At 44.9% G+C, this 27,391-nt stretch overlaps 2 protein-coding genes across 3 annotated transcripts in view; one reads left to right on the top strand and one right to left on the bottom strand.

Moving 5' to 3' along the window:
• The window catches only part of LOC139388717 (tyrosine-protein kinase ABL1-like), a 62,099-nt gene extending 51,517 nt beyond the window's left edge, over positions 1–10,582 (top strand). For both annotated transcript variants that reach the window (XM_071135574.1, XM_071135575.1), the window contains exons 3-11: positions 482–777; positions 2,481–2,753; positions 3,129–3,213; positions 3,330–3,507; positions 5,407–5,591; positions 6,879–7,031; positions 7,489–7,578; positions 7,800–7,925; positions 8,079–10,582. In XM_071135574.1, the coding sequence (XP_070991675.1) occupies positions 482–777; positions 2,481–2,753; positions 3,129–3,213; positions 3,330–3,507; positions 5,407–5,591; positions 6,879–7,031; positions 7,489–7,578; positions 7,800–7,925; positions 8,079–9,685 (2,993 nt within the window). In that variant the 3' untranslated portion in view covers positions 9,686–10,582. The remainder of the gene's footprint in view (positions 1–481; positions 778–2,480; positions 2,754–3,128; positions 3,214–3,329; positions 3,508–5,406; positions 5,592–6,878; positions 7,032–7,488; positions 7,579–7,799; positions 7,926–8,078) is intronic.
• Positions 10,583–10,993: 411 nt separating this feature from the next.
• LOC139388718 (ras-related protein Rab-14-like) lies at positions 10,994–26,037 on the bottom strand. The gene is made up of 8 exons (XM_071135577.1): positions 25,679–26,037; positions 18,810–18,868; positions 17,400–17,453; positions 16,088–16,265; positions 15,251–15,317; positions 13,387–13,474; positions 12,708–12,738; positions 10,994–12,601 (listed from the first exon to the last, which is right to left on the bottom strand). Exons 2-8 carry the CDS (start codon positions 18,859–18,861, stop codon positions 12,421–12,423), a joined length of 651 nt encoding a protein of 216 aa, XP_070991678.1. The 5' UTR covers positions 18,862–18,868; positions 25,679–26,037; the 3' UTR covers positions 10,994–12,420.
• Positions 26,038–27,391: the final 1,354 nt, after the last annotated feature.

Below are 27,391 nucleotides of genomic sequence, written 5' to 3'. Positions count from 1 at the left end.
TAAGTCTAAAACCGGGGGCAGACTATGATGTCAACCCAGCTAACCTCAAGACCAATGGAAATAAACCCAGTGTTGCAATCTGAGTAAACATTGTATTAGATACAGTGGATTCCTGAGTCAAGGATTGACTAGCCTGGCTCAGTCTCAGAATAGTGAGCATGTGGCATAGTGTCACCTCAGACTAACACTTTCATGTTTCTCTATGACTCCAATGGAAAAACCGTTGGCACAGTCTCCTTGCAAGCGTAGCCTCAATTGTGTATAATGTAGAACCTTTATACAGAACATAGTCACTATACTAGTAACTTATAGCAAGCAACCTTTCTATAGCAAGTCTCTTTTACATGTGAAGTTTATCCTGTAACCAGTTGAAATATAGGCATACTTGGCGTGGTGTCTATGTAAACCACCTACCATACTCACTGTAGATTTCCCCTGTAGTTTCCCCTGCTTTCACCCTAATGGCATGTCCCCCGTGCAGGAGAGAAGCTGCGAGTTTTGGGTTATAACCATAATGGGGAGTGGTGCGAGGCGCAGACCAACCACGGCCAGGGCTGGGTGCCCAGTAACTACATCACCCCGGTCAACAGCCTGGAGAAGCACAGCTGGTACCATGGGCCTGTGTCGCGCAACGCAGCAGAGTACCTGCTCAGCTCTGGTATCAACGGCAGCTTCCTGGTCAGGGAGAGCGAGAGCAGCCCCGGGCAGAGGTCTATCTCACTGCGCTACGAGGGACGCGTCTACCACTACAGGATCAACACAGCCTCCGACGGGAAGGTGAAGATACACACACACACACACACACACACACACACACACATTTTACCTCTATTCTATCACATCACCATAGCACATGTTTATATGAAATGATGCCCCACAGACTATGTCCCCAAGTCCTAAACAGCCACTGCTTTTGTAAGCAGTTGTAAGTGGCCCGGCAGTTGTAAGTGGCCCGGCAGTTGTAAGTGGCCCGGCAGTTGTAAGTGGCCCGGCAGTTGTAAGTGGCCCGGCAGTTGTAAGTGGCCTCACTGTCAGTGGGCTTTAGTGGAGGTCTCCACAGAGCAGCTTATTCTACCACCTCTGGGAAAGGCTCATTTAGAGAGGACATGGCAGGTCTGGAGCTGATTGGCCTACGTTCCAACACTCTAAAATGGCCTCTCCTTCATGACCACTGACCTCAACAGGTACCAGAAAGATGCTGGGGACCAAATCCAGGAAAGATGCAGGGAGTGGGAAAAATAAGTACCCAATAGTGCAGTATCAACCAAGTATATTTTCACCTCGATCATCATCTTTCATTGTAGAAGCCTATCATCTCATGTATTTTCTACCTCAATTTGACGGGGGCTTGAAGGAAAGGAGGTCGTATATGACTAGGACACACCCTGCTTGTGTGCTACACCAACCCTTATAAGTGGTCATGAGGAAAGGAGACCGAGAAAGAAGCCTTATATGAACATTAGGATAATCCGTCTGCAGTCTTCTCCCCACTCTTGACCGCAGCATCCCAGCATTCCTCACTGCACAGAGGTGAGCAAGAGGATCAGCAACCACCAGATAAGGACAGACCAGCATATATATATATATATATAACACACATACTTTAACACATGCACACACAGACTTTCAATCTCCCACCCTCCCTACCCCCTGCAGTTCCACTATCTCCCACTGTGCTTATATTCAGCCGTCTGGAATGCAGACTTTTCCAATATCTGTACCTCACTTCTCCTGTCTGTGGAACACTCCTCATATCACCCCACACAACACAAATTGAGTGATCAACAGTATTCTGATCAGCCCAGATTCCTGTGTTAATGAAATGGATCCCCTGCTGGGATGATTGTTCCTGAGAGACAGGCCCTGCTTACATAAGTGATCAAGCTGGAGCTTTAGGCTAAATGTGAGAGAGTCTCTTCATTGTTCAAGACCTTCGGATGCTGCTCTCTTCAGGTTTTTCGTTCACTGTCTACTGAGTCAGTACCTACATACATTATATCCAATTACATTCTGTTAAACTATAAAAAGTAATCAATTTGTGAAGATGTGCAGACTACTATAAAGTGTTTCCAGAGTGGAACAGGCCATGCATAGCACACTGACCACAGGATCTGGGACTGAGGTCTTATGTAAGACATGGACAATGGAAAAGACTGTGTCCAGTCAGCTTTGACCAAGATCCCTCACCAGAGATTGTGTGCAGTTGGGAAGTGCTCTCAGTGCTTTTTGAGAGTGCTGCTGCTATTCTATATATTATCCAGCCAGTTCAGTTGCTTCATTTTACAGAAGAATATATCTACTTGTTCATATGATACTTGCTGCAGTATAAGATGTTCATTTATCAGACACTTTCATTTACAGTGACCTAAGTAACTTGAGCTGGAATTAAAACCACAACTCTGGTGTTTCTGAATCTCCTTACTGTTATTGGCTAAACAGTCATACAATGTAAACTCAAAACGGCCTATCCCTCTCTCCAGCTATACGTGTCATCTGAGAGTCGTTTCAACACCCTGGCAGAGCTGGTGCACCACCACTCCACGGTGGCTGACGGCCTCATCACCACGCTGCACTACCCAGCGCCCAAACGCAACAAGCCCACCATCTACGGCGTGTCACCCAACTATGACAAGTGGGAGATGGAGCGTACCGACATCACCATGAAGCACAAGCTGGGAGGAGGGCAGTATGGAGAGGTCTACGAGGGGATCTGGAAGAAGTACAGTCTCACCGTGGCCGTCAAGACCCTCAAGGTACGCAGGGAGACGGGACGTGTCTCTGGGGTTTGTTGGGAGTTCAGGGAGTGAGATTGGACCATCAGAATGAGTTAAAGACAATATTGTCTGTTAGCTGCTGAAATATTAGTTAGGCAGTTGAAGGATAAGAGTGGCGTTTCAGATGATGGGATCTGAGCCTGGTAACTGTGCTGAGTGTACCACGTAGGTGTAGAACAGAGACATCTGCTGAGCAAACATTCTTATTGGAAAGCTTCTAGAGGTAGTTCCATGTTGGGAACATGTCACGATGGCCTATAGTCTAGATGTTCATACATCATTCATACATCCGTTTGAATGTATTTTCTCCTGATGTGTGTGGTTGACCATCTAGTCCTGTTTTCACCCACTCAGGAGGACACCATGGAGGTGGAGGAGTTCCTAAAGGAGGCTGCTGTCATGAAGGAGATCAAACACCCCAACCTGGTACAGCTACTGGGTGAGTTACTGTGAGACAACACTTTTCAGTTGCAGATGTCCTATAAATGTCTCTTCCTGAAAAGCCACTCTGTACTGCCATTGTCAGTTCTGTAACTAATGTCGTCTCTCTGTCAGGTGTGTGCACGCGGGAGCCCCCGTTCTACATCATCACTGAGTTCATGACCCATGGCAACCTGCTGGACTACCTGAGGGAGTGTAACAGGGAGGAGGTGAACGCTGTGGTGCTGCTCTACATGGCCACGCAGATCTCCTCCGCCATGGAGTACCTGGAGAGGAAGAACTTCATCCACAGGTGAGACATGACATTCTCTTTCTTCCCATTTCTTACCCATCACTCATCTTTCCTGCTTCATTCTTTCATCACCTGTCCTCTTCTTCCCCCAGACAAAGATATTATACAGTGTATTTGGAAAGTATTCAGACCCCTTGACTTTTCCCAAATTTTCTTACGTTACAACCTTGTTCTAAAATGGATTAAATCGTTTTTTTTTTTACCCCTCATCAATCTACACACAATAACCCATAATAACCCATAATAACCCATAATGACAAAGAAAAATCTGTTGTTTTTGGTTGCAATTTTTTTCTTTTGTTTCTGATAACATTTCCATAAGTATTCAGACCATTTACTCAGTACTTTGTTGAAGCACCTTTGGCAGCGATTACAGCCTCGAGTCTTCTTGGGTAGGACGCTACAAGCTTAGCATACCTGTATTTGGGGAGTTTCTTCCATTCTTCTCTGCAGATCCTCTCAAGCTCTGTCAGGTTGGATGGGGAGCGTCGCTGCATAGCTATTTTCATGTCTCTCCAGAGATGTTTGATCGTGTTCAAGTGGGCTCAGGCTGGGCCACTCAAGGACATTCAGAGACTTGTCCCGAAGCCACTCCTGCGTTGTCTTAGCTGTGTGCTTAGGGTCGTTGTTCTGTTGGAAGGTGAACATTCTCCCGTCTTGAGGTCCTGAGCGTTCTGGAGCAAGTTTTCATCAAGGATCTCTCTGTACTTTGCGCCGTTCATCTTTCCCTTGATCTTGACTAGTCTCCCAGTCCCTACTGCTAAAAAATATCCCCACAGCATGATGCTGCCAACATGCTTCACCGTAGGGATGGTGCCAGGTTTCCTCAAGAGGTGATGCTTGTCATTAAGGCCAAAGAGTTGAATATTGGTTTCATCAGACCAGAGAATCTTGTTTCTTATGGTCTGAGAGTCTTCAGGCGCCTTTTGTCAATCTCCAAGTGGGCTGTCATGTGCCTTTTACTGAGGAGTGGCTTCCATCTGGCCACTCTACCATAAAGGCCTGATTGGTGGAGTGCTGCAGAGATTGTCCTTCTGGAAGGTTCTCCAATCTCTACAGAGGAACTCTGGAGCTCTGTCAGTGATCATCGGGTTCTTGGTCACCTCCCTGACCAAGGCCCTTCTCCCCTGATTGCTCAGTTTGGCTGGGCGGCCAGCTCTAGGAAGAGTCTTTGTGGTTCCAAATTTCTTCCATTTTAAGAAGTATGGGGGCCACTATGTTCTTGGGGACCTTCAATGCTGAGACATTTTTTGGTACCATTCCCCAGATCTGTGCCTCGACACAATCCCGTCTCGGAGCTCTACGGACAATTCCTTTGACTTCATGGCTTGTTTTTGCTCAGACATGCACTGTCCACTGTGGGACATGTCCTCATGTCCAACCAATTGAATTTACCTCAGGTGCACTCCAATTAAGTTGTAGAAACATCAAGGATAATCAATAGAAACAGGATGCACCTGAGCTCAATTTCTAGTCTCATAGCAAAGGGTCTGAATACTTAGGTAATTAAGATATGATTTTTTTTTTATTGTTAATTTGCAAACATTTCTAAAAACCTGTTTTCACGTAGTCTTTATGGGATATTTCGTATTTATTTAATCCATTTTAGAATAAGGCTGTAACATAACAAAGTGGGAAAAGTAAAGGGGTCTGAATACTTTCCGAATGCACTGTATGTGTGCTATTGCTGTCAGATTGACTTTGCCCCAGCATGTTTTATGATGGTCTAGAAGGTGTTATGATTTATGTCCTGCCGTCAATTTTCAAGCTTGTCGAGACTCCCCTGCTTGCTCAAGTGTGCACGCAACGCCAACACTTCAAGACATGGATATTAGAAGAGATTGCCATCCGAAATAAAAACATAGTGCTGCCTTTGACGCCATGTTCTCTTTGCTCCAGGGACCTAGCAGCCCGTAACTGTCTGGTAGGGGAGAACCACCTTGTGAAGGTGGCAGACTTTGGGCTGAGCAGGCTGATGACGGGGGACACGTACACGGCCCACGCTGGGGCCAAGTTCCCCATCAAGTGGACTGCCCCGGAGAGCCTGGCCTACAACAAGTTCTCCATCAAATCTGACGTCTGGGGTGAGTTTGGAGATGCGACAGTAATTCAAAGACAAATGTATTTAGAATGACTTATACTGAACAAAAATATAAATGCAACATGTAAAGTGAAGATTCCATAAATGTTCCATACGCACAAAAAGCTTTTCTCTAAAATTAAATAGCATGATCAATACACAGGTGCACCTTGCGCTGGGGACAATAAAATGGAACCAAAATGTGCAGTTTTGTCACACAACACAATGCCACAGATGTTTTGAGGGAGCGTTCAATTGGCAGGCTGACTGCAGGAATGTCCACCTGAACTGTTGCCAGAGAATTTCATGTTCATTTCTCTTCCATAAGCTGCCTCCAACGGCATCTTAGAGAATTTGGCAGTACATCCAATCGGCCTCACAACCACAGACCACATGTAACCATGCCAGCCCAGGACCTCCACATTCGACTTCTTCACCTCTGGGATCGTCTGAGACCATCCACCCAGACAGCTGATGAAACTGGGTTTGCACAACCAAAGAATTTCTGCACAAACTATCACAAGCCGTCTCAGGGAAGCTCAACTGCGTGCTTGTCGTCCTCACAAGGGTCTTCACCTGACTGTAGTTCACTGACTTCAGTGGGCAAATGCTCACCTTTGATGGGACAGTAGCACGTGTGCTCTTCATGGATGAATTCCGGTTTCAACTGTACCAGGCTGACGACAGACGGCTTGTGTGGGTGAGCGGTTCGCTGATGTCAACATGATCAGAGTGCTCCATATGGTAAGGGCAGGCATTAAGCTACAGACAGTCAACATAATTGCATTTTATCGATGGCAATTTATGAATGCAGATACCTTGACGAGATCCTAAGGCCCATTCTCGTGCCATTCATCCTCCGCCATTACATCATGTTCCAGCATGATGATGTACGGCCCCATGTTGCAAGGATCTGTACACAATTCCTGAAAATGTCCCAGTTCATACCAAGGCCTGCATTACTCACCAGTCATGTCACCAGTCATGTCACCCATTGAGCATGTCTGGGATGATCGACGTGTATGACAGCGTGTTCCCGGCAATATTCAGCAACTTCGCACAGCCATTGAAGAGGAGTGGGACAACAGGCCACAATCAACAGCGTGATCAACTCTAGCCCTAATTCATTTATTTCAATTGACTGATTTCCTTCTATGAACTGTAACTCCGTAAAATTGTGCAAATTGTTGCGTTTTATATTTTTGTTCAGTGTTTACGATTACAATGTCATGAATAGTCCTGTTTTGGCATGAAAATTGACTCATCTCTGTACTTCATCCCAAACTCCCAGCGTTTGGAGTGTTGCTATGGGAGATCGCCACCTATGGGATGTCTCCGTACCCTGGCATAGACCTCTCCCAGGTGTATGAGCTCCTAGAGAAGGACTACCGCATGGACCGGCCGGAGGGCTGCCCAGAGAAGGTCTACCAGCTCATGAGGGCCTGTGAGTATGCATACACTGAGTGTACAAAACATTAGGACCACCTGCTCTTTCCATATAGATTGACCAGGCGAAAGCTATGATCCCTTATTGATGTCACTTGTTAAATCCACTGCAAAATGGAGTGCAGTGCAACTCAATATTAGGAAGGTGTTCGTAATGTTTTGTTCACTCGGTTTACATCAGATAATGGCTGATTAGCACAACCTGGCTGAGCCAGTCAGTACTTCATTTTTTTGTTTGTGTAATGTCTACTGGAATTAAATGATTGACTAGTACCAAACCTCATTTCCTGGGATTTGTCTTGAAGGGATACAGCTTTTGTAAAATTGACTTTTCATAGGTGAAGAGAATTTATGCAACAGGTTGGGGTTAGTTAAAATATATACATTTTGACTTAATTTAACAATAGCTGTATCCCTTCTAGACATGACCAATTTCCTGTTCTCTCCTCTCCCAGGCTGGAAGTGGAACCCTGCGGAACGGCCCTCCTTTGCAGAGACCCACCAGGCCTTTGAGACCATGTTTCAGGAATCCAGCATCTCTGACGGTGAGAACACCTGTCTCCTGTCACAATTACACACGTTATAGCTGAATTTAAGACAGCAACTACAACTTTAATTTGAGGCATTAGCTGTAGGTTTTGTGCTTGTTGCAAAAAGATCAGACCGAGAAATTTGGGTCATTACCATATGTTTTCCAGTTGCTGTACATCAGAGTAAGTAGTAGGTTAAAACAGTCTCTGATGCTTGTTTGTGTATCATGTGACAGAGGTGGAGAAGGAGCTGGGGAAGAAAGGGAAGAAGGTGACACTGGGCCCCATCCAACAGGCTCCACAGCTGCCCACCAAGACCAGGACCCTCCGTAGGAATGTGGACAGAGACGGAGACAGCCCTGGTGAGACTTATCTACCCCTCGTCCGAATACACTGCACCCTAAAGTGGATGGAACCCATATTTAAACCGATGCCATTGGGACAATGTTCTACTACATTTTCAATGCTACAGTGTCTTCCAAACTGATGATTTGCATATCTGTGTGTTCACCCAGACGCCGTGGAGCCGGAGGTGGCTGTGTCCCCCATGCTCCCAAGGAAAGAGCGTCCGTTCCTAGACAGCAACCTGAACGAAGACGACCGCCTCCTGCCCAAAGACAAGGACAAGTCCCGCAACAGCCTCTTCAACCTCATCAAGAAGAAGAAGAAGACTGCGCCCGCCCCGCCCAAACGCAGCAGCTCTTTCAGGGACATGGACGGACACGCGGAGAGACTGGGGCTAGCGCCCGACCCCCGAGACGACTTCAACAACGTCTCTTCAGCCTTCAGTGTTACACATACCATCGACCCCAGCAAGTTCCCGAGTGCTAACAACAATGGGGTAGGGGGTATTACCAACGGGGGCCCCACCTACCCAGGCCCCCTGTTCCCCCCGCATCATGCCAGGAAGAAAGGTACGCCGGTGGTGCCCAGTGTAGTGGGTAAAACACCCAATGAGGAGGATATAGTCTCTAACTCCAAGCGTTTCCTGCGCTCCTCCTCGGCCTCTAGCATGCCCCCGGGCTCAGAGCGCACTGAGTGGAAGTCAGTCACGCTGCCACGCGACCTGCATAAAGGCCACTTTGACTCGGGAACCTTTAGGAGCAAGCCCGCCCTGCCACGCAAGAGGGCCAACGAGAAGCCAGAGATCAGCGCCCCTCGCATGGGCACCCTGACCCCCCCGCCCCGCCTGCCCAAGAAGACAGAGGACATGTCAGACGAGGTGTTTAAGGACGCTGAGCCCAGCCTCCTGACGCCCAAGCTTGGCAGAAGGCTTCTAGGGTTGGGGGTGGACAGCTCCAAGACCAGCGCCCTGCAGGCCGAGCTGCTCAAGCCCAACGTGTTCCCTGCTTTGGGGGCAGCCGGGGATGAGTGCAGGGCCCGCCGCCACAAACCCAACCTGGACTCCTCCGGCCCCAGGGAGAGAGGCAAGTTCCAGAAGACCAAACCTGCTCCCCCTCCACCCCCCAGTGCCAAGATCTCCCGCAGCCCCACCCACGAGCTCCCCTCACCCACAGATGCCAAAGCCAAGGCCTCAGACCCCCACTACCCATCTAGCTTCAGTGACCAAGTCCGCTCTCCCCTGGAGGCCCACAAGAAACTCAACCTCAACACCACTTCCTCCAAACCACAGCCATTAAAGACCTCCTCCTCTTCAGTGTCTGGCTCTACCTCCAGCCCCCTGGGCTTCTCCTCCCTCAACTCCCCAGGAGACCAGGCCTCTCCCACAGCCTTTATCCCCTTGATGAACACCCGCCGCTCCCTGAGGAAGACACGTGCGCTCCCGGAGCGCCAACCCAACTCGGCCATCACCAGGGAGATGGTCCTGGAGGGCACGGAGCTGCTGCGCACCGCCATCGGACGCAACTCTGAGCAGACTGGCAGCCACAGCGCCGTGCTGGAGGCGGGCAAGAACCTGTCCAAGTACTGCGTCAGCTACGTGGACTCCATCCAGCAGATGAGGAACAAGTTTGCCTTCCGCGAGGCCATCAACAAGCTGGAGAGCAGTCTGCGCGAGCTGCAGATCTGCCCTGCTTCCACCGGGGGCGCCAGTGGAGCGCAGCAGGACTTCAGCAAGCTGCTCTCGTCTGTCAAAGAGATCAGTGACATTGTTCAGAGGTAGCAGAGAGGCCACATTGACTGGGATAAAAACCTAACCCCTCCCACTGCATGTAATGTTCCATGGCCGTGGGCAGGACATGTTACAGTGCCACTGGACGGTTTAAGCATGACGCACACCTCAGAGGAAGACTTTATTCAGCTTTACAGGAGGTCAGAGAACACTAAGACTGGTTACTGTGTTCAGAATCAAAATTCAGAAGTTAGTTTTCCTTAACTATGGAGGCCTGGGCCCAATTCTGCATCAATCATGACACATTCTTTCCTTTACTGTCGTGGTTTACAATGGGAAGTGCACATTGTCTCTACCTTTTTCCCCTTCGCTTGCTGCCGATCTCTGATGTGAATGGTAAAGATGTGCGACTGTCAGTATTGCGCCATAGAGGAAAGAAGACCACCTGGGAACATTTTGCGTCTGAATAAAGTGCCTTAACACTATGGGGAATTACTTTGTAATTCTACTGAAAGCCAAACTATAAACAGAGCAGTCATATTCCATACTGAACACCAACAAGATACAGCTTCTGGAGTTGGATGGCTTGTAATAAATGGAGGACATGCAATTTTTCTTACTACTTAACAAACCAATGAAATCTCACTGTGTAGTCAAGGGGTGACCAAGACGTGTTTCTTTTCATTGAAATAATGATTTCAGTTAAATGTACCTTTGCCCTGTCTGACTGCGATGCCATCAACCACAAGCTGCCTTTATTTCAATGTTGACTCCTTGTTTTATTCTTCCCATAAAAATCATGCCACTACTTTTGTTGGATCCGAGCCGCCTCAACATTTTGACAAATTTTGCTCCTTTGTAAATAAGTACACTTTCTTTTTCCTCTTCCATTTGTTCCTCCCTGTAACCGTGGTGCAATGTAACATTAAAATACAAAGCAATTTGCAACACAATGTCCTGTGTTTTTACTTCACAGTATTGGTGGAAGTGTGACGAATGACGCAAGCAGAACAGGTTATGTATTTCTGTCTAGAGCATGATATCATCATTGAAATCAAAATGTCAACATCTTAATCATGCACAGCTCCTTCAATTTATACATGTACGTTGTGACTCCGATTGCAGAGGTGGGACAGCACAAGGAGCCATCACTAGCCCCCTGCAGCCAATCCCCACTCCCCAAAATTAAGACAGCACAGGCCCCTCCAATACAACATGGAAAGAGTAAAACCAAAATAAATTGGACATTCTCCACCCACCGCCCCTTCAAACAAGAGTTAGGAGGAAATGGACCACACTTTCCCTGTACCCAGAGACTGAACAGAGGGAACCATCAGGTATCACTAGTGAGTAGAGGAAGTCTGTCCATACACATTTATTCATAGAAACTATGTTACAGAATTCCCAAGCACGAAATACAAGCATCCCACAAACAACTGTACAGATCTCTACGAAGCCAGCATGGTTTGTTTATCCTCAAAGTAGCATGGTCACCAACATATATAAGCTATATACACAGCTGCCGAATTGGGGGTATTATTCTATGGTACAGAAATTGAGTTGGGATGAGTGTCACTCATCCAATATGGGGCGTGTTGCTTGGTCTTGTTATACAAGCCTATGGGGAGAGCAGGCTGGAGAGAGAACCTGTGGTGCAGACAGGTCTAAGATGACCCTTAGCATTGATCTGGGGGCCAGTTTGAATTCCTCACCTCAGAGTAAGGACTGGAGCAGGGTAAACTTCTACCCCAGTCTTTTCCTCATTGTTAAACCAGTTCCATGTTCTCCACTACAATATTACCATATAGTAAAACAATTTGACAGCAGTATGTAGAGAAAGTGCAGCAAAGAAAATATTTAACATTAAATCATAACAAGGCAAACCACAACAAAGAAAATGCTGTTTAAGGACAGATTGTATTGATATGGGGAAGGTGCAATGAAACTGATGATCTGAAGGAATCCTTCCCATAAAAAACAAGATGAGAAGTTTTATTTGAAGTGTCATTAACAGTCATAAATCCCGCCCCACCCCCCTTCCTGTGACGTCATGTAGGTAGAGGAGATTCTGGAGAATTCCAGGTCTCTTGGGCTTTAAGTAGCTCTACTACACTAGTGTTGCCACACTGAGGTGTATTGTACTGTAGGACACCATCAGAGCTTCACCATAAGGACCAGGGGGAAAGCTTTGGCTAAGGACTGCTCTAGACCCTGTTCAACAACTGGACCAAACATGAACAGACACACGCAGTAGCGGGGCTGCGTTACTACATCAATCCCTTCACTAACCATTTCAGTTTAAAACAGTCCTGGATCATTAAACCATGCAGGACTGACGCGGGGGGAGTGCGTCTGGATAGCTTCATGTCAATGGCGGTTATCGACTACACAGGCTTGGTTTGGGATGTGGTGGATGAGACTTGATCGGTGTATATAGTAGAAGCTATAAAAGGAAACGTTTAAAAAGCATTTATTCTGTGTTATGAACATTACCTATCTTTGTCAGTAACCCATGTCTGTATATATATTAAATGTGTGTGGATCTGGGTTTCCATGGCAGATGAGCTGGACTGAATGGGGCAGACGAAGAGAGGGAGAGAGGGAACAAGAGAGAAGTGAGGAAGAAGACAAAGTGAAAAAGGTGGGGGAGGAGGAATGACAGATTCATAGAGAGGTACACTCCCATTCAGCCCATCCCTAATTCCCCCCCCCCCCACACTCATGCAGCCCCAGTGGAGTGGGGTGGGGGAGATGGAGGGAGGATGAGAACAGAGAGGCGTTGGTCATTAGCAGCCGCAGCCTTCCCTCTGGGGCTGTGGTTCGTTGGTTATTAGCCGGCCTCCCTGGGGTGCAGAGGGCTTGTGCTGGACACCAGACTCTGCAGCATTCAGGTCCAGACTGCCGTCCTGGATGTTCTGGTAGATCTTCTTAGCTGCCTCCAGGAAGGCATCCTCCACGTTCTCACCCCTGAGCAGAGGACAGACACAGTCAGTCACACGGTTAGGAACACAAAGCATTTCAGCACATTTCAGACCAAATGTGAGGTAAAAGCAGGCAGTGGCCTACGCCTTACGTTTTTGCGCTGGCTTCCAGGAATAAGAGACCTGTAACAAGGAATGGACACAAGATGGAGTCAGACTACTGCAGAAGAAAATGACAGATCCCCAACCATCCTCCTTACTCATACCTATGCTCAGGGGTGCAACTTTCACAAGGACAGACATGTCCCCCCCTACATTCTGAAATTGCATTATTGTCACCCCACTTTTATCATTGGCATGTGATACAAAACGAGATTAGTGGTCCTAAAGAACACTTAAGTCCATGGAGAATAAAAGCACCTCCTCCCAGCTGCCCACTGCACTGAGGTTAGGAAACACCGTCACCACCGATAAATCCACTATAATTGTATATAGTGTCTTTCACTCGCTCTCTATGAATGTGTCCTCACTTATGCGTTCACCTCTTTTGCATTCTCCCTCTGTACCTGAATGTATGCTCCATTTACTCTCTTTCACCCTCTCAATCAGAGACGAGTTGCTAGTTCTCAAACTCTCCATCCCTCCCTATATGGAGGAGTCTTCTCTCTTGGTCTCCCTCACACTCCCCCTTCCAATCACTTGTGAGAATGGGGGGGCCTGGGGCATTCTCACAGCCATTCAGATAGGGTGGAATAGAGTGAGACAGATTGATGCGAGTTACTCCTCTCCCATCATCCCTCTCATTGAGCCCGAGGGTGTTCCCTGTCTCACCGTTCTCCTCAGCGAACTGCTTGGCCTCCTCATACGTGACATCTCTCTGGGCCTCCAGATCTGCTTTGTTACCTATGAGAATGATCACCTGTGGGAGGACAGAATGAGTCGGTCAGTCCTCCAGGCACCAAACACATTAACACAGTGGCAGTAGCAGCCTGGCAGGCACTAAACTCACATCCTCACTCACTTATAGGCAGAAAACGACATACGAGACAGCTCACACACTTCACTGAACGAGAACTCTTACAGAACTTAGCACCAGTGGGAGAAAAGGATTCAGCAATACTGTATTCATGCTGAATTTCTTTTAACTTGGGAAATTGTGTCACTTCTCTTGCGTTCTGTGCAACAGAGTCAGGGTTTATGCAGCAGTTTGGGCCGCCTGGCTCGTTGCGAACTGTGTGGAGACAGCCAACTTCGCCAAACGGGATGATTTAACAAAAGCGCATTTGCGAAAAAAGCAAAATCATTGCACGAATGTACCTAACCATCAATGCCTTTCTTAAAATCAATACACAGAAGTATATTTATTTAAACCTGCATATTTAGTTAAAAGAAATTCATGTTAGCAGGCAATATTAAACTAGGGAAATTGTGTCACTTCTCTTGCGTTCACTGCACGCAGAGTCAGGGTATATACAACAGTTTGGGCCGCCTGGCTCGTTGCGAACTAATTTGCCAGAATTTTATGTAATTATGAAGGTTGTGCAATGTAACAAGACTTATGGATGCCACCCGTTAGATAAAATAGAGAACGGTTCCGTATTTCACTGTTTTGTTTTCGAAGTGATAGTTTCCGGATTTGACCATATTAATGACCTAAGGCTCGTATTTCTGTGTGTTATTTTATTATAATTAAGTCTATGATTTGATAGAGCAGTCTGACTGAGCGGTGGTAGGCATCAGCAGGCTCGTAAGCATTCATTCAAACAGCACTTTACTGCGTTTGCCAGCAGCTCTTCGCAATGCTTCAAGCATTGCGCTGTTTATGACTTCAAGCCTATCAACTCCCGAGATTAGGCTGGCAATACTAAAGTACCTATTAGAACATCCAATAGTCAAAGTTATATGAAATACAAATTGTATAGAGAGAAATAGTCCTATAATAACTACAACCTAAAGCTTCTTACCTGGAATATTGAAGATTCATGTTAAGGAACCACCAGCTTTCATATGTTCTCATGTTCTGAGCAAGGAACTTAAACGTTAGCTTTTTTTACATGGCACATATTGCACTTTTACTTTCTTCTCCAACACTGTTTTTGCATTATTTAAAACAAATGTAACATGTTTCATTATTTATTTGAGACTAAATGTATTATATTAAGTTTAAAAAAAATTGTTTTTTTTAAAATAAATAAATAAATTTAAAAAAAATATATATATATATATATATATATAATAATTTTAAAACTTCCTTTTTTGGTCCTCCAATAAATCGGTATCAGCGTTGAAAAATCATAACCGGTTGACCTCTAATGAATATACAACTTCCAATGCATCTGGGCACTAGTCATGTCCCATTTTCCAACAAGACTGTGGTCTTCGGGTACAAACAAGCAGACAGTCTGAGTGAGTTTAGGATGTTGACGTTGTATAAGCAAGCTAAATGGATATTCTAATCTGTACATGAAAGCAGCGTGATTTGGCCATAATCATATAGTCAAAATGCAATTTAGAGATGGACAGGGCTCTGGGGCATCAATCATACACACTGGGTGTGCTGCGTTGGGATACAGCAGAGACACAAAGAGCATTAGATGAGAGAATGCAAGAAGGAGTGACTACTTGGTAGTACATCCAACCAGACACAGTGTGTTTGACAGGCAGCTAGAGAGAAGCAGTGTGAAACCATACTCACAGTATTTGGGTTGGTCAGATTTCTGGCATCAGTCAGCCAGCTGCTGAGGTGGTTGTACGTACTTCTCCTGTGGAACACACACAGGGAAGAGTGGGAGTTAGTTAACCTGGTGGCAGGTCGGGACAAAACAGAGTGTGCCACATCATAAGTGGGATCAAAGGAGAGGCCGTGACGAATGGAGAAATGTTCCTGGGTCTGTATCTATATATATCCTTTCACTAATAGAATAAACTTACTGATTCAGTTTTGACAACAGTTCTTAGAGTCCGAGACACGGGTGTCAATATGGAACGCTAAAATTAGGCTAGGGATCAAACGAGCAATCGAATCCCAATTAATAAAAAAAGAGGCAATGATATGCTGCATAGACACCAACTACTATTAGTGGGAAAACTACAATATAGAAATACTACACTACTTAAAGCTTTACTCTGAGCCTATGCTTCTATGAGAGGACACACACATTCCACTGTTAGTTTAGATGGCCACTGATACATTCTCACAGTTTGGGGGAGGAAGGTGGGGAGGGCAACAGGATGCAGACACCATGTTCGTTCAGGAAGAGAGGGCCATCTGCCCCTTTTCCTTTCCTTTGTCTCCCACACAGACATATAGGCCTACAGACCAGGTTGTGTATTGTAGAACAAGCTGAGGGGACTAGGTGGGAGTAGGATGAAGTTGGCCCTTGATGCTTATCGGAGGCCAGTTTTTTTTAATTTTCTGTATGGTTTGAGCTAGGATTGGGGAAGGGTAATTTGACCCTAGCTCTTTGCCTACAGACAGCTTCTACCTTGAGCATTTATGTTCGGGCACGTCGGTGTGTGTGTGTGCGCGTACCTGGTGATGTCGTAGACCATGAGTGCGCCCGCGGCCCCCCTGTAATAACTTCGCGTGACGGCCCTGAAGCGTTCCTGGCCCGCCGTGTCCCAGATCTGCAGCTTGATCTTCTGGCCGCTCACCTCGATTATCCTCGTGCCAAACTCCACGCCGATCGTGTGGGGGCAGTCCGCCATGACTGGAGGAGCGAGAGGTGGGGAAAGGAATAGATCGTCAGTATAGCTATGAGGAATCCAAGGAGGCAACATTCCTCTATAACACACAGAATTCAATAAATATCAAAAACAGAGTATTGTCACTTTGTCAAGAGACATGAAGAGACTCTGGGGAGTGAACTACATCAGAGATCTGAAAATAATGACGAGATGCTCGTGTCTCCGCCCAAACAATGAGAGTCGTTTTCCCAAAGGCGGGGAAGGCAGGCAACAAGTGTCGGGACAAAATAAGCCCATAGAAATGCATTGGTGAAACCTCTTGCTTCGCATCTTCTTCACCGACAACATCTCCCATCACGGAAGTCTGACTCAGTCGACCTTCCGCAGTCTGCCTCCCTTTCTCGCTCTCCCTTCCTCCTCTCCGGAGTGTCAGAATGCTGTGATTAACCTGCTCTCTACTCCATTTACTGTTACTACACCTCCTCCTTCCCCTGCACAATCTCTCTCCCTACCATATAGAACAGCCTGCCAGTGGCATAGCTAGCACCAACTTAAACTATGAACAGCACCCATATACATACGCATCTTTCCACACAGTCACAAACACATCCAACCACACAGAGAAAACAGGTGCACCCTTGACCGTATACACGCACTTCATCACCTCCATTGTGAGGGAACAGAGATTGCAGGTGGGTTGGGTTGAGTATCCATTTCAGACTGGCAGATCAGTTGGTTTTTACCACTTGCATTTCAATGTTAACCAGAGACAGGGAGGAAGTCTTCAAACCTGGCATTCAGCACTCACAAAGCAGCTGCCTGTTCCGAGCCCAAGTCTACGGGCCATGCAGGATGCGATGCTAAATAGATGAATGAGGAGCAGAGCATCTGCATTTACTGCTGCCTGCTAATAATGCCATTAAAATGCATTCAAACGCCTGGGTGTTATAGTGAACTGACTGAGGCTACAGCTGAGAAAGCACACACAAATAACATGAAGCAGACACACATTTCAAAGTGGCACCCAAACTCTCCCCCTCTCTCAATGAGCTGAAGTCGTCAGAGGGGATTTAAAGTGAAACAGTCCATTCCTACAGCCTGTGTGAGATGGGGGGGGTATCTGTTTGGAGTCAGTGGGGAGCCGGGGATGTACTTACATTTCTTCTCTGTGAACTGGTGAAGCAAACATGACTTCCCTACCCCCATGTCCCCTACAGAGAGAGAGAGAGAGGGAGATGTGTCAGGATCCATGTTCAAATATTAACATTACATACAAGACGGAGAGGACAAAAAACACAGACATACAACTTGTTTCATATTTTCCTATGAAGGGATTCGTTTTCACTGAACACTCGGTCTGACCAGGAACAACTCTGGTTGTAACACAGAAAGAGCATCTTCCCTCTCCCCCTCAGACATTGTTAACAGAATGCTATGGTGGTTGCCAGTTGTGTGCGTTACACATATGGAGGGCGCTTGAAGAGGCAGCATGAACAGGCCTGCAGGGCTTTGACTTAATAGCTGGCATGGTCACCTCTAGTGGAGTGGGGAGAGCAGAGCATTTTATTTTATTTTTAAAGCTGCAATATGTAACTTTTTGGGTGACCCGATAAATTCACATAGAAATGTGAGTCATAGATCTGCCATTCTTATTGAAAGCAAGTCTAAGAAGCAGTAGATCTGTTCTGTGTGCTAGTTCTGAAATTAGGCAAACTACTCAAATTTTAGCAACCAGGAAATGGCGGAGGGATTTCTGCATATTGCACCTTTAAGGCCTATACACGAATGTCTGCTCTAGCTACGGAGCTAAAGTGACGTGTGTGTGTTGTATGACCACATTAATGTCTAGGTAACAGACAGCAAACAAGAGGGGGCCTTTGGCAGTTGTCAAACAAGTCCACAAAGTTGACATTGAGGTGGGGGTTTTAAAGGCCTCAACGCAGCAGGGTAAACAAGCTCCAGGGAGTTGGAGAGATATGGAGATTTAACTTCCCTATTTTGAGGTGCCAAACTGGTTGGAAAATAGATGAAGGGGAAGAGTGGAATGCACAACAAGATAAAACTACCACCACAACTCAGAACATTTTGGCCTGGGCTATGCACCAACGATGCATAAGGTTATTGTACGCTCATTGCTTCTGTTGGTAATTTAAATCAAACAGGAGAGCAATCGTTCTTTTTTAAGTTCATTAATAACCCTGTTACGAGCACATTGTCGGTACAGTATGTCATTAGAACACAAACCATTTAGCTTTGCTTAGGCTAGCTTCCGGAGAAAACATTTATTGATGAAAAAAAATAGAGATGGCGACCCACATACCGAATCAAAAGGAATCTGCTGTAATGGGGTCATGGTTGAGACCTGGAGTAATCCTGACCACATGACCTGACCAGAACCAACTCCTGAGCTACGGTTCTAGTCTCGTGATTGGTGCTCTTTCAGTGCTTGTAGCATCTCAGTGAGCTGTGTGCTAACTGCAACCAATGGGTGACCTACATACAGCACTGTACACACAAACAAACAGGCCTCCATTCCAATCCAACACGCATGCTCGCGGCTCACTTACCGATGATGATGTATTTAAAAATGTAGGAGTAGTTGTACGGTGCGGTGGCCATCGTGACTCTGAAAGAGAGAGAAAGGCTCAAGGTGAGTCAGAGAAAGAATCAGGGTGCTGTCTATGAACCGACTCTAGCTGGGCATCATGCAGAAACCACACATTATCATTGAATTCTGTCTGTCGACACCACTCACTATCCCATTTAATTGTACAGTGCTTGGTTTGACCACACACTTAGTCAACTGAAACATTGCATCTCGCTGCTCGACCACTGGCACTCCATAACATTAAACTACAACATTATGCCTGGCAGATAGCATGGGCCTGTGAATTGGTCAACATGCTCAGTAAAGAATGATGTCACCATGTCTCAGACCGTACTAGACAGACTGAGCAGCTGAGAACTAAAACATTATTCTAGGTAGTATGAATGATTCCTGATTTCTCAGGATTCCTGTCATGTGATTCCTCAGTTAGACAGCAGGCCCAGGAGCACTGACCTCTCAAACATATGGGTAGGACTCAACCCAGCTGGAAGAGCTGAAACCATCTGATAGCGATGCATCTGACCACATAAAGTCAACGTATTTGTAACTCCAATATCGGATATTAATCTACAGGGCCAAACTCAACTGATGTCTGTCCATCAAATCAGCATGAAGAAGTCAAGCTTCACCCAGCTATCACTGGAAAGGTCCCAATTATCTGTCCTTCCTCCCAAAGTGCGCACTTTTTCACTTCACTGATTTGAAAGGACATTTCTGGTATAAGAAACATGGTGGAAACTAGCTCCAGCTCATGCCTCCACCAATCCAACGTCTTTAGATTTGTGGGAAGTGGTGAACGAGTGTACACTTCAGGAGAAAGGAAAGATTATTAGGACGCACCCTGTGGGCAGGTTGTGTAAGAAGAGAAACCAACCAGGATTTGACAACGACTCTTAGCCTAGCTGAGGAAAAGAGACCTAAAAGGGGAGGGAGGCTGCAAAAAATACAAATAAATAAGACAGGGAGGGTCATCATAGATCACACACACTGATGGACAGGGCCTGTCAGGGGAGCTCTTCCAATAAGCCATCTTATTCAGAACAGTACCACGGACTGTAACAAGTGGAGGCGGGGCAGAGCCAGACTCCAGACTCCCCTGTATTACTATCCCGAGATGCACCTACAATTTGAAGTTTCCATTATGATCTTCAGGCCAGCAGCCATTAACTAATGGGGTTAGTTAGAGGATGAATAACCACCAATTACAATACGGTTGTTATCATTTTGAGAGGATCATTAATCAAATAATCGCTTATCCACTCGTTTTCATCAAGATGAAGATAGAGAACTTCTCTATATGTAGCCTAATCTCACACAACAGAAGCTAAAACAAGTGCATAGGACCAAATGGGTGTTTATGTTGGGTTGGTTGATCATCACCATTATGCACCATGTTCAATGGCGTGTTTCCTCTCTCTGCATCACAAACCTCGAACAACTGCTGCTCTGAGAACTCTCAGACAGATGTCGGAGTAAACAGAGAGGTTTAAATTGAATGGTAAGCATTAGCCTTGTCCTGTGCTTAGCCAATGGGGGAACAAGGCTATACTCTCCACAACAGCAAAGGCTTAGGTCCATGGTCCCGGGCAGACTGAGGTGTGTGTATGGACATCATTAAAAAGAACAACATCGATCTGCATAGAAAATAAGCAGCTATTTTCTATGATACACTCAGATAAATACGAGGCTTCTAGCCAACTGTGTCATCGATACAGCAAGGACAGGCAGCCAACATCCCCAGCAGTGTTGTGTCACTTTGAGGCAAGCGATTTCATTAGACTTCACATTCAGGAAATTGCATCATATGTGCACAGCTCCTTTTAATCTCAAATGAAAGGAAGACGTTACATTAGGCTGTAGAAGAGGAGAGGTTTTAAGAGGGATAGCGTTTCCTTGCGTCTCCCTAGTCCATTATACAGAGGCTCTGTCAGAACCATTAGCAGGTGTCATTTCACAAGAGTACCCAAGGGAGGACAAGTAGCACCTTTAAATTCCACTTAACAGTCTGGCTAGATACTGCATGGAAACCCACAGGTCTAGGCCCTAAGTAATTGGTATCCCTAGATACCAGCTACCCACACAACTCATCTGTTGCCTTTCTGCTGAGCGACATTCATTCATATGGGTTAGAATTATAACTAACTACACCTACAGTAGCAGTTCAAATTTTGGACACCTACTCATTACAGGGTTTCTTTATTGTTTCACTATTTTCTACATTGTAGAAGATTAGTGAAGATATCAAAACTATTAAGTAACACATGGAATCATGTAGTAACCAAAAAAAGTGTTAAATCAAAATAGATTTTAGATATAAGATTCAATGTATAGTTTGGACACACCTACTCATTCAAGGGTTTTTCTTTATTTTTTACTATTTGCTACATTGTAGAATAATAGCGAAGACATGAACACTGAAATAACACTCATGGAATCATGTAGTAACCAACAAAAGTGTTAAACAAATCAACATATATTTTAGATTCTTCAAAGTAACCACCCTTTGCCTTGATGACAGCTTTGCACACTCGTGGCTCTCTCTCAACCAGCTTCATGAGGTAGTCATTTCAATTAACCGGTGTGCCTTGTTAAAAGTTAATTTGTGGAATTGATTTCCTTCTTAATGCGTTTGAGACAATCAGTTGCATTGTGACAAGGTAGGGGTGGTATACAGAAGATAGCCCCATTTGGTAAATGACCAAGTCCATATTATGGCAAGAACAGCTCAAATAAGCAAAGAGAAACGACAGTCCATCATTACTTTAAGACATGAAGGTCAGTCAATACGGAACATTTCAAGAACTTTGAATGTTTCTTCAAGTGCAGTAGCAAAAACCATCAAAGGCTATGATGAAACTGGCTCTCATGAAGACCGCCACAGAAAAGGAAGACCTCGAGTTACCTCTGCTGCAGAGGATAAGTTAATTAGTTACCAGTCTCAGATTGCAGCCCAAATAAATGCTTCACAGAGTTCAAGTAACAGACATCTCAACATCAACTGTTCAGAGGAGACTGCACGAATCAGGCCTTCATGGTTGAATTGCTGCAAAGAAACCACTACTAAAGGACACCAATAAGAAGAAGAGACTTGCTTGGGCCAAGAAACACAAGCAATGGACATTGGACAGATATCCACCAGTCTTTTGGTCTGATGAGTCCAAATTTTAGATATTTGGTTCCAACTGTTGTGTCTTTGTGAGACGCAGAGCAGGTGAACGGATGATCTGATTGATTTAGAATTCAAGGCAGTTACCCACTTTTTTTGGTTAGTACATGATTACATGTGTGTTATTTCAGTGTTTATGTCTTCGCTATTATTCTACAATGTAGAAAATAGTACAAATAAAGAAAAACCCTTGAATGAGTAGGTGTCCAAACTTGACTGGTACTGTATATAAAGAGACGATCAGGCATCGCTGTTAGAAGCTGCCTGCTATTTATAGCACAGACACCTCTCTGAATTATTATCCATTGCTGCTTATATGGTAATATAGTCTATTCCATAGTCTATAAGAAAGGATGGGTGATAATCAGGAATATAGACAAACATACAGTCATTTACATTTGAAAATATTCAAACAAATGCTTGGATTAAATATAGTCTCAAATTGAAATCAGTCTTGTTTATGAATACATGATCTGACTTCACATAAGAGCATCAACTTTTCAGGAAGAGAGAGGGCATTCTCACGATCGATTCAAATAATTCACTTGTCAGTAATTCAGTCTCACACTATAACTGAGAGTGGACATCTGTAATGCAAGTAGAAGGCACAAGGGAACAATGGGATCTGATTACAAATCAATCACCCTGAATAATAGCCTACACATACAAGTCTTCTAACTTGCGATTAATTGTGACTAGGCTATCTGTTATCATCTCTAGAGAATGTTTCCCTCTATCTGAGAAGTTTCTCTTAAGTCTGTGGTTCAGTACACAGCAATTATAAATGCATTGCAGTTAAACCAGATGTTGGAGATTAATATTGCTATGCAATAAAGCCTGGTGCAAACCAGAAAAACACATGATGTGGCCTGCTGTTCAATGATAAAGTTTTCCTGCTAAACAATATAGCACTATGACAAATGCCTCAGGCTAGAGCTGGGGTGGGTTGACTTGAGAGAAGATGGGAGAAGGTGAAGAAGAGAAGGAGTGTTAAAGGAGAACAGTCCGGGTGAAGAAAGAGGGGTGAATTAGGGACGCTCACATTGTGATATAATGAGGCAAATTGAGTAAACTAATCACGGAAGACTGATATTTAGGATCATCTTCCAGAATTGAATCTGAGGGGGTTAATTCCAGGTCAAGGTGTCCCCGTCGCCTCATCCTCTCGGCATGGGGTTGGTCAGAGACCCTTGGGTGCCACTCCCCTGAACTGGCCTACAACAAAATGGCCCCACTCCCCATTCCAGCTCTGCCTGCTTGAAAAACAAAGTGCAGCGAGAGTACAGTAGAGAAGTAAACAAGTAGAAAGACAGTTGAGGTGGTAAGGGAAGTCATGTAGTTAGCGTGTGGGATAAGCTCCAATAAGGGATTTGATACACTGACCGTGACGTGCACAAGTATCACAGCCTGCCTTGCTGCTAGCCTGACTGCCTCCCCTCACATGACCCTCTGTCATGTGGTGCCTCCAGACTCGTGTGAGTTTTTCCATAAGGCGAAAGCTATAGGCCTACTAGAGCTGTACACTAGGGCTACTCCTTCTTTGGGTAAATTATAGGAATAATTCCCTTTTTCCCCAAACAAGGCCCTGGAGAAGTATACATCCAAGGAGAGCGCGATTGAGAGCATGTGACCAGACTGCAGTCTCAGCACTTCTCCTTACACTAGCACTGATTCATAAAACAGAGCGCTGTCACCTTATCACATCCACTTCCTGTTGTTGAACAAATATAATTGGTGTCACATACTGTACATCTGGGCTATTTTTTCTCTTCCTCATTGTCATATTGCTATGATGCTATACAAACAAAATCCTGCTGTAAATTGCAGAAGCGCATTTGGGTTGTGATCACCATTACCAAAGGCAGAGATGGAATGGACAAATCAATTGCAAAACTTGGGTTCAATCAGTGCACATACAGTGTATTTATTTCACTGTGTGATCTGCCATTTTAAGGGAATATTTTTCCATCAAATTAAAATTCAAGGCCAAGAAAATACCAAATGCCTCAGCTCTTGTCACACAGAGGAGAGGAGTATCTCAGGTGATGACACATCTACATGAATACATTCATATCCCATCCTAATCAAAGCCTCATTCTTATATCAAATAAATATTTCAGTGATTGACAGTAAAGGCTGGCCCGAGACAAGGCCTAGATATGGATGCATGCTGTGTCATCTATGTTATTACTGGATAGCTGGCTGAGCTAAACAGCAACTGTACTATACATTTTTAAACTAAGGGCCTGTGCAGTAAAAAATGTAATTTTCCTGTGTTTTAAATATATTTCCACACTATGAAATTGGGTTGGACTGCCTGCCAGGCAGAGTAAGTTAATAGACCAATAACAAAGAGAGTTTGCCCTCCTCTCTGCCAATAAAAACTAGTTTTTAGGTTACATGTCCCTTCCATTGGGCCAGGGTTTCCCAAACATAGATGATTCAAATAATCAAAGCTTGATAATGAGTTGGTTATTTGAATCAGTTTTGTAGTGCTAGGGCAAAAACCAAAACATGCACCTAGTGGGGCCCCAGGACCGAGTTTTGGAAACCCTGCATTAGACCCCTCAATCAGACCACTCCAAAACAGTCCTAGCAACATTTATGCTTGAGAAATGGTTTGTTTATTTTTTACAACTTAAATTGGAAACAATGACAGTAATGTACTTAATTGTTACCCAGAAATGATTTGATATTGAGATTAAACGGCTGCGTTGGACCTTTTAATGGATGAATGAACGCCACAATTTCAGAACAATAGTTGGCTTGTGACAGTGTAGGCTAGTGGGAGGGCATAATCTAGCTAACTGCTCATGACAGTTAAAGCACACATCTGACTATAGCTAGCTACATGAGATGAAAAGGTTGATAAACTAATTACCTACGAATACAACACCCCAAAGCCTCTATCTACTGGCCAACGACGTTAGCTAGCTGATGCTATCAACACAAGCCGTGGCAACAGTCTGTTTAGAAAGCTAGCATATTGGTTTATTGTTTAGACGGGACGCTAAAATAATGTATTGTAAAATGTACTGGCAGTGAAGTTGGGAGAGGTGTGTGTTGCTAGCTGGAGCAGTTAAATGTCCAGCTATGGCCATAACGTACTAGACTAGTTAACATTAGCCATCTCCATCGACCTGCTAGCTAACTAGCCAGCTGGAAACAGGCTAAACTGGCTAACCATAATACATGTGTCATCATTTATTGGCGAACAGGTAGCTAGCCGTGTCGACCTAAAGGGAGGAATACCGTTACCATGACATGAGCCTTGATAACTAACTTAGGCGAAATGTTGGGGCCAACAAATGATAGCTAGCCAGCGTAACGTTACTCTTTCGGATACTACAGTAGTTAGCCAACGTTAGCTCAAAAGCAATGGCCTGTTCCCAAAAACGACAGACACCTGGCTAGATCCACAATGGCTAAACAAAACCACGAGTGCCTGTGAAGAATGGTAATATATTACACAGCGCAAGATAGATAACATTAGCTAGTAGACACTTTACTCGTTGGCTAGCTAGCCGCTAACTTAACTATATTAGCGTAGTAGCTTGCTGTTAGCTAGCCACTATAATTTGTAACACAGAAGGTTCAAAGGTTTATAAATGTGTTAGCTATATGTGGATACGAACACTCCTATATTATGTTTATATTCTTACCGGAAATTGTCGATTTAATGTCTTGAGCTCTTCAGAAGAGATCTGCAGGTTATCCTGGCTGAAGTATCTACCTTGCCTGCCTGTCCAAGATGGCTGCTTGCACTGCACAGGATTTTTCCTTCTGTTGTGTGGCTTCTGGGACAAAGGGCAATGCATATGAGGCGATTTGCGCTGTTTGCACTAATTATAAATGCGCAATGAAGTACGCAAACTGAAAAAGCATTATCAATGTATTGGACGCGATAGGTAGTGTCGCCGATATTAAACCGTTTTGTGGCATGAAGAATCACTAAGGCTTTGGTCGATGTGATGACAGTGCTGCATCCGACGGCCTCAGCCTACATGTGTGTGAGTAGACTAACCTAATATTCTACCATCAGTGTCAAAGTACAGTACTATATATTTAATTGCTGGTCCTTTTGTTGTGGCCCCACACTAGGAATATTTATAAAGAAAGACATGTGTTGGGAATAGGATCTAAGCCAACTAAACATATTCCATAACTAGGTTTATGATTTGTAGATCAAATGTATTTTCTTTATGATTCACACCCAGACACATAAACAATAAGATGATCTATTTTGTAAACCTCAGAGGCTATCAGACCCAATTCTCTTTTGTTGATATTGAATAGGCTATGGAGGGAAGGCTTCATGCTGCATGTAACTTGTTTAAAAATGACTTGACAGAAGTCAATGTGTATCTACTGATGGTGTTAAATAAGGTTTCCTTGATATTAAGAAAGGTGTCCCGCAGGGGTCAATTCTGGCCCCTGTGCTTTTTACTGTTTACATTAACAATATTGACTTCCACTTGTGTAACCTGCACTTGTATTTAGATGATACTGTTGTGTATGCTATTGGCCCCACGGTTGACCAGGCTCTATCTGACCTACAGTCTGCCTTCATTGTATAACATAAAACTTTATTGACCTGCAATTAGTATTGAATGCAGGTTAAACTAAGTATATGTTGTTCTCTTGAGCACATAACTCTGATGATTTAAGCATATGTACTTTGGATGGTGTCCACATTGATCGTGTCCCTGCTTATCTATGCATCTGGATAGTTGAAAAACTGTCTTTTAAAAATAATATTGATCAGTTAAATGGGCTTCTTCTATAGAAATAGGTGTAGAAGGTGTTAAGGAGCCTTTTGGACCTAGACTTGGGGCTCCGGTGCCAGTTGCCGTGCAGTAGCAGAGAGAACAGTCTATGACTTGGGTGACTGGAGTCTTTGACAAATGTTTGGGCCTTCCCCTGACATCGCCTTGTATATAGGTCCTGGATGGTAGGAAGCTTGACCCCAGTGATGTATTTGGCCGTACGCACTTGTAACAGTATAACCTTATACCGTCCCCTCGCCCATACCTGGGCGCGAACCAGGCGCAAACGACTGTCTTGTTGTGTTTGTACCATGATAGTTTGTTGGTGATGTGGACACCAAGGAACTTGAAACTCTCAACCTGCTCCCCTACAACCCTGTCGATGTTAATGGGGGCCTGTTCAGCCCTCCTTTTCCTGTAGTCCACGATCAGCTATTTTGTCTTGCTGACATTGAGGGAGAGGTTGTTGTTCTGGCACCACACTGCCAGGGCTACCACTGTTGTGTTGTCAGCAAACTGAATGATGCTGTTGGAGTTGTGCCTGGCCATCCAGTCGTGGGTGAACAGGGAATACAGGAGGGGACTAAGCACGCACCCTGAGGGGCCCCG

Source organism: Oncorhynchus clarkii, chromosome 29, assembly GCF_045791955.1.
Source record: "Oncorhynchus clarkii lewisi isolate Uvic-CL-2024 chromosome 29, UVic_Ocla_1.0, whole genome shotgun sequence".
NCBI classification, from domain to species: Eukaryota; Metazoa; Chordata; class Actinopteri; order Salmoniformes; family Salmonidae; genus Oncorhynchus; species Oncorhynchus clarkii.
The sequence above is the reverse complement of the archived record's forward strand: the minus strand, read 5'-3'. Positions and strand labels throughout refer to the sequence as shown.